We start from the raw sequence: 12,577 nt of genomic DNA, 5'->3' as shown, positions 1-12,577 counted from the left end.
GACCCGTTCGCTATACTTTATCCCTTACATAAACAACGAAATCGCGTGCAATATGGATTACCTTAGACCAGTAAATGATGCAGATAACGTGGCTTCAGTGACACGCCTTACTGATGCCCAATCATTAAACACATATAAAACTATGTAAAATACCTTGTTAATAGGGGTTATGATAGCCATCTTTTTTTCATTGAACATCACATAAACAAATGCAATGTGTGCTGGCAGCAATAACAACTTATTAAAATCACTTATGGTGAGTGGCCAAGAGGTGGAGGAAGTGAGCTGTTTTACATACCTGGGGAATTTCCCAGACATATCAATCACTAACCATGAGGAATTAATTAACAACACAGTGAAACAAAGATTATTCCTGCTCCGAACGCTAAGGAAATCTAAGGTCAGCAAAATGCACTTCAAACAAAGTCCATAGATCGATAATACTTAATGTTAACCCTGTATCATGGTTTAAGTGTCAACAGCAAGGCACTCCAAGGCCGTTAAACTAGGCAGTAGAATTATTCTATTGTGTTTTTTACATAAATGTGTTAATATGTGGGGTTTTGCACGTTAGCCAAAGACACATTTCTGCCTCTTACATACAACAGGTAGACAATTGAGTATTTTCTTCTTCTTAAAATCCATGAGGCAGTTTTACAAATATATCTTTGTCTCTGTGTTATTTGCTATTGGAAAGCTACATAATGTCTTTTGAGGATTTAAGTTATGTCATTTAAAGCGGACCTATGATGCTTTTTGACTTTTATGACCTATAAACGTTGTTATGATGATTTATAGTCATGCTTAACCATACTAAATGATCAAATAATGACTTACATGCATTTCGACGTATTCCCTGCTGACCGTCTGGCGTGTCTGTGCAGAGCACTAAACACTATTCTAGCCAGTCGAGAAGTCACGTGTTCAAAGCGGTCTACCCTTCCGTAACTTTGTGACGTCGCATGTAACTTTGTGAAGTCACCACGTGGATGTTTCCATGTATGGTAATGCTGTCACTTCCCTGTTCGCGTCTGCCTCGCGCCCTTATAGGTCCATGCTCGCGCTTCCCGCCACTGAAAGTGTTCCGGAAGGAAGGTAACCAATCACAACGGAGTGGGGTTTGCAGGAGGGGGGGGGGGGGGGGGGAGGGGAGCGGAGATGGCCGATCACAGGCGGAGGGAGCGGAGATTGCCGAAGCACACACACTCGAGTGTTGACAGGACGTGCTGGATCGCCAAAATAAGAGAAAGAGCTTCCCGAAAATCTACATAGTTTTTTGTGATGTGATTCATGTCAGGTTGCTCTATAGCAGTGTAAAACAAGAAATTAAGACCAGAAAAGTAGTATAATAGGTCCTCTTTAAGTAATTTTTGCATTTAGAGATACTAACATGTCATAAATTATTGTCTTGTAACCTTTGGTTAAATTTCTGAATCTAAAGGAAATAACAAGAAGTACACACTCTTAAACTCAGGTCACTCAATGTTATTGAATATTCTGCCATAGAAGAGAGTTCACATATCCAACAGGTGTTACAGTCTCATAGGAATCTGACATTGAGTCAGTTCTATAAACATCAGCATTTTGCTTTACATCTCAAACAATGTTGTTAACAGCAATTCTCTCCTCAGAACAGTGAATGATTATTTAGTCATTAATACGTCATTAACTGAATCCTGGGTCAGGGTTAAGGTACAGACTGAAAATAAAAACACAATGATTATTCTTATATTGTATTAAGATAGCCGTTTTTAAACCCCACAATACCACACAGAATAAAATGATCAAATTCTCAATAAACCATAAAATCCCCCTAACAGCCAATCAACATGATACATTCAACAAAACAAGTTATGCAAAACAACTCTTATGCATGGGTTATGATTACCTATTTCAACATACTAGTGTTGACTAAGCAAGACTATCAATATCTCAAACAATGGTGTTAATAACAATTATCTCCTCAGAACAGTAAATGATTACTTAGTCATGCATAAGACATTAACTGAACCCTAGGTCAGGGTTAAGGTACAGACTGAAAATAGAAACACAAATATTATTCTTATATTGTATTAGGATAACTGTTTTGAAAATACCACACAGAATAAAATGATTACATTCTAAATAAAACAAAAATCCCCTTAACAACACTCAATCCCCAAACAACACTATGAATTCAACAAAACAACTCTCATGCATGGGCTATGATTAACTATTTCAACATACTAGTGTTGAAACAGCAAAAGTATAATATAGGCTCTTAACCTTTAACTATCAGGAATTTGAGTAGAACGTTGCAAGTAAATAATTGTCTGTGATTAATAATAATTAATAGGTTTTATATAGCGCTTTATTGCCTAGGCACTCAAAGACGCTTTACAGGGTTCCTGGTTCAATTCGTTCACACACAGTCATACCAGTGGTGGTAAACTACGAGAGTAGCCACAGCTGCCCTGGGGCAGACTGACGGAAGCGTGGCTGCCATTCAGCGCCAACGGCCCCTCCGACCACCACCTCAAACATACAGCAATCATACAAGGCAAGGTGGGTGAAGCGTCTTGCCCAAGGACACAACAACAATGACACAGATGACCGGGCGGGGATCGAACCGCCAACCCTTGGATCATTGGCCAACCCGCTTAACCACCTGAGCCACAGTCGCCCCAAAAACCAACTATTGAAAGTTCAAACTCAATGTGAAGCCAGTTTGGGAAGCAGGATGTATGAAATCAACAAGATGTGTTGCCACGCCAATTATACCAAGTAATGAAAGTTTAAACCTTATATGTTTAAAGTTCTGAAGCACAATCAGTTTAAAAGGAATTATGTGCATAAAATCAACATGAAGTGAAAAACTGAAAATGACAGTTTAGTCACTTAAACACACCCTCCACACCACTGGTTCCTCTGAGTTCGAATGTATTTTTTGAATTTGTCAAGGGGGCATGTTCAAGCTAAGCTGGGATGGTGTAGTTTAAACTTTAAATATGAACAAATATCCCCATCAACAGATCAAGTCAGTCTGATTGCTTTTACCCAGCCAGATTCAGGTGGGCATAATTGCCTTGGTAACGCACATAGAAGCCTGGGTAAAGAGGCTCAGTGAATGTGGTGTGGAAGGTGTAGAGGTGACTCAGTGTGTTGGCAGAGACCGTGTAGAAGGACAGAGTGCCAGCAGGCCAGTCCAGATACACCCCAACTCTGGTGAGGTCAGTAGGGGTGCTCCACACACAATCAATATGGTATGCTTTGACTAAAATTTGAAATGGAACACTTTTATATGTTTTGCCTAAACTCCAGGATTTGGTATTAGTTCCAAGTTCACTCTCCCAACTAGTTCCCTTTCTTCCAACTCCCTTGTATGCAACAGACACATGAATAGATTGGCCAGAACCAGAACTCATCTCAACCTCCCAGTAATGTTGCCCCTTCAAGCCCTCTTTGCACAACACCTGAGGGTTTTCATCAAACCTTTCTGTGTTATCAGGGAGATCTGACTGCCATGGTCCACATGTTGCCATTTTGTTTCCCTCAGACAGATGGAGGTAGTTGTTTGCAGTGTTCGGGTCCAGGTTCAGATTACAGGCATCTGATGGAAAGAACAAAACAAAAATGTGTTATAGCCATTGTTATGCTCAAAAATGTTTCTGGGGTAAATTAAAAGGTACAGTGTCGATGTGACTATAAAACAAATGGTAAAATACTTACACCAGATCAAATCACTTCTGTCTGTGATATCCTCCACTTTAGGGAGGTCAGGCTTTGAAAAGTCCTGAGTGATCAGTCCGCCGTTCTTGTATTGGTAGATGGTTGCTCCTTTGTACTTGTCATTTGGAAGGGATGCTACGAGGAAACGGAATCGTTTGTTGTTCTTCAGAGCTTTGGCAAGGTCTTCAAATCCTTTGGCTTTTTCTCTTATTTTCTTTATCACTTCATCTGAGTCGTACCACAGGTCTTCATTGTAATGTTCGACTTCAGATGAATCCAAGTATTTGGCCATCACACCAAGGCAGGGGTTGCCCCCCTCCAGGTAAGTGAAAACAAAGCACAGAGCATTTTCTGCACCTGAAGCAAGAACCTCTCTGTCCAACTCTGACTGATTTTTGGCGATCTTTATTCCCTCCATGATATCTACACAGGACCTGATGACATTGATTTCTCTCTCCTTATGATCCATCCACTCACTTAGTTTGTCATGACTGAATGGCGACTTGTCTCCGTCTTCAAGGAACTTTTTTATTGAGCTCTCATCTTCTGTACCTGCACGGATGGAGGGCAGTGTCTTTGCGATGGTCTTCTTGAGGTTATATTCGTAGTCACCACACAATTTTTTGAATCTGTTCAGCTCTTCTTTAATATGTGGACAGTTCTCCACCACTTCTTCATCCAGAATATCGTTGCATCTCATTTTTGTTTTGGTCAAACCTTCTAAAGCATTTTCAACTTTCCACAGTAACCCTGTGCTGATCTCTTTTTTCACCTCAGCAGCTCCTGGTTCAAAATGCGTCAGTGGCATCAGCCAAACCTCCATTGGAACACTGTTCTCTCGATCTTTACCCAGCAACTTTGGAAGTTCTGCATAGGTCTTCACTGCATCTACAAACGTTGCAGGGTTGCTCTCAAGAATGAAGTCTCCAAAGAATTTGCAGGAGAATTTATCAGTCAGAGCTTTTTCTGCATCACTCAGCTTGATGTCAACCTGCCCCTCAATACTAAATGAGGGGATCTTCTTTATCACGGCTTCCATGCTCCCACCAATCTCCTGAACGCTGCTGGACTCTAACTTCTCACTGTCAAACACAAACACAGCACTTGCCCCATATTTGATGCCTGTGACTACATGTGTTGCAGAGCCCTGCTTAATGAGATTCAACTGTTCGGCTTCCTCTGCTTTAAGGTTAGACACTAACAACTGTTTGAAGTTGGTGGTAGCTTTGTACTGACATGTCACCCTGCTCTGGTTGTGGGATTTCTTCTTATCATTCAGATACTTGGCAGATCCTCCAACTTCAACCAGTCCACCCAGGAAACTGGCCTTCAGAGAAGCATTAACATCCAGCAGGGAGGACTTGGAATCAGTGGAGTCGGATTTTGCTATTTGAAAAACACTGTTCTGGTGAGGGCTAACGGTTATCTTGTCTTGTAGAGTTTTAACATCCCACAATGTCAAACCTACAGAAATGGGAAAACACCGGTCGCATGATTAGGCACAGAACAAATGTTGTTAATGTAAAGTCACAAAAAGCCAAGACATAAACATTTATATATCCACATGTTGCAGATTATTATTTTGCAAGCAGTTCCCTCAACAGCTTTCAATATGCTTCAAAAGAGACATTCTGAGCAATTTGGGTTTCCTTTTTACAACTGTTGAGGCTGTGTTCATGCAAATGGCATCATACCTATCTAAGGCTTTTTTTAACCAATTTTGAATTTCAACTTCGACTCGTATATTAACAGTGTCATGCACTGTGTAATCCAGCCCCATCCTAATTTTCTCTTTCTGCCCATTTCGGGCCCATTGATATCCATTAATACTACAATTTTCGAACCTCCAATGGAGGATAGAAAAAAATATTTTTCATTATTATCATTCACATATGGGATGAAAAAATTAATTGATTCCGGTGTAGAACAAAGCAACAAGACATAGCAAAGAGACAGCCACATTGTATTATGGTGTGGTAGGCCTATGTTCTCGTTGTATATTTATTTATTTATTTTCAGTATTCACACCATCATTTAGATCCCCCATGAATACAAAAATATATTTTAAATGTATGTATCCATCTGCTGTCGTTTATCTTTCCGTTCCTACAACAATATAGAGAGAGAATTCTAATTTTTTTGAGCATATTTCGAATGGTAGAATTAATCATGATTAATCCACAGCTACCCTGTGATCAATATGTGATGGGATGAACAAAAATTTTAGATTTTTTTAGAGCCAATTCCCATTCAGGTTTTGCAGGAAAATCTTGCCTGGTGAAATTCTGCAAAAATAATTAAACCAAATGTTCGTATTTATCACAGGATGATACTGTATATTGGCTAAATATATCATGCACACCTAAAATGTTTTACCGAGAAATGGCCACAACTACATTGTAGTTAAACGGTGTTACTGCGTTATGCAATGGCTTCAGACTTCCTGTAAGCAGAGCTGTGACAGGCAGATGTACACTCACCGGCCACTTTATTAGGTACAGCGGTTCAATTTCTTGTTAACACATTTAACTTATCAGCCATTCACATGGCAGCAACTCAATGCATTTAGGCATGTAGACCTGAACAGGACAACTTATTGAGGTTAAAACCGAACAACAGAATGGGGAAGAAAGGGGGATTAAGTAACTTTGAACATGGCAATGCTGATGGTGCCAGACGGGCTGGTCTGATTATTTCAGAAACTGCTGATTTACTGGAATTTTAACTCACAACCATCTCTAAGGTTTAGAGAGAATGGCCCTAAAATAAAGAATATCCAGTGACCGGCATTTGCGTAGGCGAAAATGCCTTGTTGAGGTCAGAGGAGGATGTTCAGACTGGTTAGAGATGATAGAAAGGCAACATTTTTGCAATCATGAGACAAATAAAACTTTGAACTGAACAGTAACTCAAATGCCACTCGTTAGAACCAGGGTATGCAGAATACCATTTCTAAACGCACAACACAACCAACCTTGAAGCAGATGGGCTACAGCAGCAGAAGACCCCACCGGGAGCCACTCTTGTCAGCTAAGAACAGGAAACTGAGGCTACAATTTGCACAGGCTCAAAGAATTGTACAATAGAACACTGGTAAAATCTTGCCTGATCTGATGAGTCCCGATTTCATTTGTGAAGTTCAATGGTAGGGTCAGAATTTGGCATAAACAACATGAAAGCATGGCTCCATCCTGCCATGCACTATCAACCATGCCTTGTTCAAAGACAATTAAACCCCCTTTCTTCCCCATTCTGATGCTTGGTTTGAACTTCAGCATGTTGTATTGACCACGTCTACATGCCTAAATGCATTTAGTTGCTGCCATGTGATGGTTGATTAGCTTTTTATTTTTACAAGCAATTTAACAAGTGTCCCTTATAAAGTGGCCGGTGAGTGTATTTAGAATGATTTTAAGTCATATTTAGTCAAAGTAAATGCTTACCTGGGATCAGTGCATCTTTCCGAGCATCATAGAGCATTCCCAGGGTGAATGTTCGACCCAGGGCAGGAATCTTCAAGTTACGTGTGTCCATTTTTCAAACCTGTTGATAAATGTAAACAAAGTGACTACACAGTCTTATGTTCTTACCTTAAAGTTAAGTAGAGTGGTGTGAGTTCACAACACTGTAAATCAACTCTTCCCACACACAAAACAAACTTAGACAACAAAGATAAAAGAAAACCTGTATACTAATCTGATAGTAAAAGTTGAATGCAGACTAGTGTTCAGTTAAAGTCTTTCTATAATTCTGTTAAAGTTTCACCCCATCTCTGTCCATCCAAGTGTTTCCTCACCTGGTGAAGTTGTGTAGATCAGCTGATCAGCTTGATTCAGAGGTGTCTTGACTTCCAACCGGAGCAGTAAGTCTGATACTCTGCGATTCTGCCAGATTATTTATATCCTTTCAGCTAACTGCTCTCCCACTTGCTCCGCCCAAGACATACGTATGTCGATAATGAATAATTATTGCGAAATCTCAATAGAAGTTTCGTCAAAGTTTTGTGAGAAATGGATGGGATGGGCCTTGAAGGAGTACCTGTGGAGGTGCAGCGTTCCCACGATCAAAACCAAACTCAAAGCCAAATTGTGAATCAGAGACCAATAGGAGCAGAAGGGTGTTTTATTAATTAAACTTGCCTCATCTTGTCTTAAAAGGGATAGTTCGGGATATTTGAAGTGGGGTTGATAATGAGGGATTATTGCGAAACCTCAATACAAGTTTGTGTCGAAGTTTTGTGGGAAATCAGATTGCCCTGGAGCAGTACCTGTGGAGGTGAAGTGTTCCCACAATTAAAACCAAATGTGTGCCAATACAGTGCGGCCGATCACTCAAAGTTGTGCTGATTCAGTGAGGCGTATCACTCAGCCCCTCCACACCCAAAGCTTTCAGCATTTCTGGACGCATCCCAGACCCAAATACATTTGATACACCGCTCAGTTCATCAGTGTTCCCAGGATCAAAACCAAAGTCAAGGCCAAGATTGTCAACAACACAAGTTGGAGCCGAAAGGTGTGTTTTAATTAAATTTGCCTCACCTTTCCTTCCCTCTCCTCCCCTCAAGCAAACCGTTCCTCAGCATCCAGTCTCACGCTACCAAACTCAGGGACAGTTTAATGGTAAATGGACTCAACTCATATGGCCTAGCTTTTCCCTGGTATTTCACAGAGCCAAAGTGCTTTACATTGTATTGTACACATTCACACACACATTCATACACTGATATCAGCGGCTACCACTCGGGGTGCAGGCTAACTATCCGGAGCAATGTAGGGTTCAGTGTCTTGCCCAGAGACACTTTGACATGTGGCAGGGAAGCGGGGGATCGAACCACTCTCTTTTTTTGTAATTTTTTAAATCGTATTTACCCTTTATTAAGCACTTTTGGTCCCTGACCCAAATGCATCCCTGATCGATGAGTATGTTATGAAACGTACAGACCCCTCAGGTCATATAGAAAGGTTTATTAATTGTTACGAGGATTAAATCTAAAGTCACGGCCAAGTCATCAAGGAGCACAGTACACAGCACAGTGTTGCTTTATAATCAAACTTGTCTCACCTACAATGTAGGGAATTTGTTTGAATCTTGTCTAATCTGTGCAAAAATTCTAAAGTTCTAAATGCAAATATGTTTCACTGTTAAAAATACTCTGTATTACACTGTCTCAGTGATTGATGACAAACAGGACTCATTTAGACCCGCAGCAAACGGTACCCAGCCCAAAGTCTCTTCCCATGAATGGACCTGAGTCCCCGCCACATACCCAAAGACCTCTACTACACCTATAAGTGTCTTTAGTGTCGGGGTCTCAAAGTTTTCCTCCACTTTTGACATGTAGGCTACTGATTCTGGCCTCCTCTCGTCCTATCTACCTTTTGATTTGTAACAGATTTACAAACCGTTCTAACACATTTTTTATTTGGATAACTTCTGCTGGGTGTGCAGCTCAACACACAACAGCTTTAAGGCGTTTTGTGACCGGTTGTGACACTCTGATTATGAACTCACCCTCAAAGTGCATCTCCTCTGCTCTGACCATGTCTCTGAGGTGTAATTCCAGTTTCTCACACATTGGCCACAATAGAGAGGGCGCTGTTTTCTGCCAGGTCAGACGGGACAAAAACACCTCAATATTGAAATTTGCTTAATATTTTTTCACAAAAATAGCTCGTATAGACAGACAAGAGTCGTAGCTTTAAAGAAAGTAACGTTGTTTTGTTAAATAGACGTTTTATTAAGTTTTTATAAAGTTTGTTTGCATAATACAGGTCTCCTTCAATACAAAGTGAATGGAACGGTGTTCAACGTTTTCCCCCAAGATGGGCGTGGCCTATGTCATACACTGTCTCTTTTAGAGCAGTAGCTCTATATCACCACTATGCTATCTCAGCCTGAGAAAGATTGAGATTTTCCGCTCTTAAATATTGCATCTCCAGCTTATTTATTCTATTTGTGCCAATTAAAAATTGTTATCATTAACCGTAGTTTGGACACCGCTGGTTTATGAAGACCAATCTATGACCCAGCACTTCTGCAGACTGCACACAGGGAAACACAGAGAATGAGAGCCTGCAGTGTATGCTGCATGTGGCAAGAGGCGGGGCAAGACAAGACACGGCAAGTTTGATTATTAAGCAACACTGTGCTGTGTACCGCTGTACTGTGCTCCTTTACGACTTGGCCTCGACTTTAGTTTTAATCCTCCAAAAAAATCCAAAAAACCTGTTCTACTTTGTTAGAAAATGTTATCAACTTTAATTTACTGAATGTATTAAGTAGTTTATTAGTATCACGGCGTATTTCCACTGAAAAAAAAGTCACATTTTAACATTTGCCACAAATGAGATTTGAACCACGGTCGCCCATGTAATAGTCATTTACATTAACCACTATGCTATCTGGGCATGAGGAACTTCAAGTTTTTTCTCAATTAAATATTGCATCCCCAGCTTCTGAAGGGCCATATTCCATTGTATTTTAATAATATGCTGCGGGCCAATTAAAAATGGTTCACCCACAGGCCGTAGTTTGGACACCGCTGGTCTATAGAGACCAATATATGACCCAGCACTTCTGCAGACTGCACACAGGGAAACAGAGAATGAGAGCCTGTAGTGTATGCTGCATGTGGCAAGAGGAGAGGCAAGGCAAGACACGGCAAGTTTGATTATTAAGCAACACTCTGCTGTGTACTGCTGTACTGTGCTCCTTGACGACTTGGCCTTGACTTTAGTTTTAATCCTCCAGAAAAATCCAAAAACCTGTTTTACTTTGTTAGAAAATGTTATCAACTTTAATTTGCTGATGTATTAAGTAGTTGTGCTTATTATTATCACGGTCTATTTCCATTAAAAAAATAGTCACACTTTAACATTTGCCACAACTAAGGATCGAACCACGGTCACCCAAGTACTAGTCATTTACATTAACCACTATGCTATCTGGGCTTGAGGAAGTTTGAGTGTTTTCTCAATGAAATACTGTGTCTCCAGCTTCTGAAGGGCAATATTCCATTGTATTTTAAGAATGTGCTGCGGGCCAATTGAAAATGGTTCGCAGGCCGTAGTTTGGACACCGCTGGTCTATAGAGACCAATCTATGACCCAGCACTTATGCAGACTGCACACAGGGAAACACAGAGAATGAGCAAGACACTGAACCCCGCATTGGTCCCGATAGTTAGCCTGCACCCCGAGTGGTAGCTGCTGATGTCAGTGTATGAATGTGTGTGTGAATGTGTACAATACAATGTAAAGCACTTTGGGTCAGTGACATACCAGGGAAAAGCTAGGCCATATAAGTGGAGTCCATTTACCATTAAACTGTCTCTGAGTTTGGTGGCGTGACCAGGGCCGGATCTAGGCATAGGTATTCTAGGCACGTGCCTAGGGCCCATTTCCACAAGGGGGCCCAGTGAGAAGGAAAAAAAATGTTTATTTTTTTATTTAATTTTTTTTTAGTACGGCATGTGTTTGATATTAGCATCATATTATGCAAATGTAAGTTATCATACAAAAAAAGGAATACATTTTTTTGGTCTGGATAGTTAATAGCCTATTAATTTAATCAGTTCATCCGAGGTTAACTTATCACTCGGTATTGAGTTTATTTAAAAACAATTGAAAATGGGGCTGCCCTCAGTTGCCCATGCACTATACTGTAGTCTATAGCCTATTTCACCCTCATCTGTGGAAAAAAAAGATAGCTGGACAACAAGAGTTCTTCTGCTTCGTTCCTCTCTGCATTTAAATGCATTCATTATATTAAAGAGAAATATGTCCCGTAAAAGAAAAAAAAGCACCATCCCAGAGGACACTGAATTATATTTTTTATTTTATTTATATATTATATTTTTTCTATATTAATATCTTTATGGAAAATCCATGTCTTTCTTCGATAGCTTTTATTTCTACTTCATTCGAGCCAGTATCTCCAAATTATTTGTTCACACAAAATTCCTCAGATTTAGCCTCTTAATTTCCCTCTCAAAGTGCACCAAATTCATGCATTTCACTTTAAAAAGGTAACAAAAAATCTCCCGGGGGGGCATACCCCCGGACCCCCCTAGGAAAGTCAGGATCACGGCTGGCTACTATTTTCACTAAGCTGGACATTGGAGGCACTAGGGATGAACTGGGTGTGCGAATGACATTTAACAATAGTCATTCATTTTGCCACGATAACATTGGAGAGGGGGGCCCTATTCAAATTCGGCTTCGGGCCCCATGAAGGCTTGGGCCGGCTCTGCTCCCCGGTTATAATTTTAGTCGTCAAAACAGAGTTTTTCTGTGCGGCGTCTCAGACCGGCGATGTCTCACTGTGAATTTCGCCGTTACCCACCACAGAGTTCCACGCCAGGTTTCACCAGGTGAATCGCTGCTTCGCTCACGCAAGGCTTTTGTGTTAGATCAGGCTTGCACGAGCGTTTTAACTTTATGCTGAATAAAGCATTGCACTGCACTGTTTTTCATCCAGTTGGAAAAATTGCTCCCACACTGGACTCTGCACGCACCTTACAGAAATGCTCCTGCAGTGAGCTCACGAACAGACGTGAACTCGCACACTCGGTTACGTTTCTCTTTACTCCCGTTTACAAACGCACAACTCTTAAACAAATGAATGAGCATAGTACTCTTGTGGCAGTTCAAATGTATAGTTTTTCACCAAATCGTGAAGTATCCGTCTGGAGGGGGCCCGAAAAAATGCGGTATGCCTAGTGTAATCTTTCTTCTTAATCCGGGCCTGGGCGTGACACAAGAAAGGCGAGGCAAATTTAATTAAAACACACCTTTTGGCTCCAACTTGTGTTGTTGACATTCTTGGCCTTGACTTTGGTTTTGATCCTGGGAACACTGATGAACTGAGC

The 12,577-nt window shown here is 40.7% G+C and overlaps 1 protein-coding gene and 1 long non-coding RNA gene across 2 annotated transcripts in view; both read right to left on the bottom strand.

The window, feature by feature from the left end:
• Window positions 1-12,577, bottom strand: part of LOC307266576 — a 239,153-nt gene that overhangs the window by 140,440 nt on the left and 86,136 nt on the right. The window lies entirely within an intron of this gene.
• LOC307267355 (stonustoxin subunit beta-like) lies at window positions 1,478-10,912 on the bottom strand. The gene is made up of 4 exons (XM_080049668.1): window positions 7,505-10,912; window positions 7,152-7,251; window positions 3,709-5,172; window positions 1,478-3,589 (listed from the first exon to the last, which is right to left on the bottom strand). The coding sequence occupies exons 2-4, from the start codon at window positions 7,240-7,242 to the stop codon at window positions 3,033-3,035; spliced, it is 2,112 nt and encodes a 703-aa protein (XP_079905794.1). The 5' UTR covers window positions 7,243-7,251; window positions 7,505-10,912; the 3' UTR covers window positions 1,478-3,032.

The sequence above is a fragment of the Ammodytes marinus genome (genome assembly GCF_949987685.1).
Source record: "Ammodytes marinus genome assembly, chromosome: 20".
In the NCBI taxonomy this organism is placed as follows: Eukaryota; Metazoa; Chordata; class Actinopteri; order Uranoscopiformes; family Ammodytidae; genus Ammodytes; species Ammodytes marinus.
Note: the sequence above shows the minus strand (reverse complement) of the source record. Positions and strands in the feature narration are given on the sequence as shown.

Bases quoted from the DNA above. Each gene is read 5' to 3' on its own strand.
- LOC307267355 (XM_080049668.1), bottom strand. From the start codon at position 7,242: ATGGACACACGTAACTTGAAGATTCCTGCCCTGGGTCGAACATTCACC. The intron at 5,173-7,151 runs GTAAGCATTTAC...CCATTTCTGTAG, and splicing joins GAAAGATGCACTGATCCCAG to GTTTGACATTGTGGGATGTT. The intron at 3,590-3,708 runs GTAAGTATTTTA...TCTTTCCATCAG, and splicing joins CAGAAGTGATTTGATCTGGT to ATGCCTGTAATCTGAACCTG.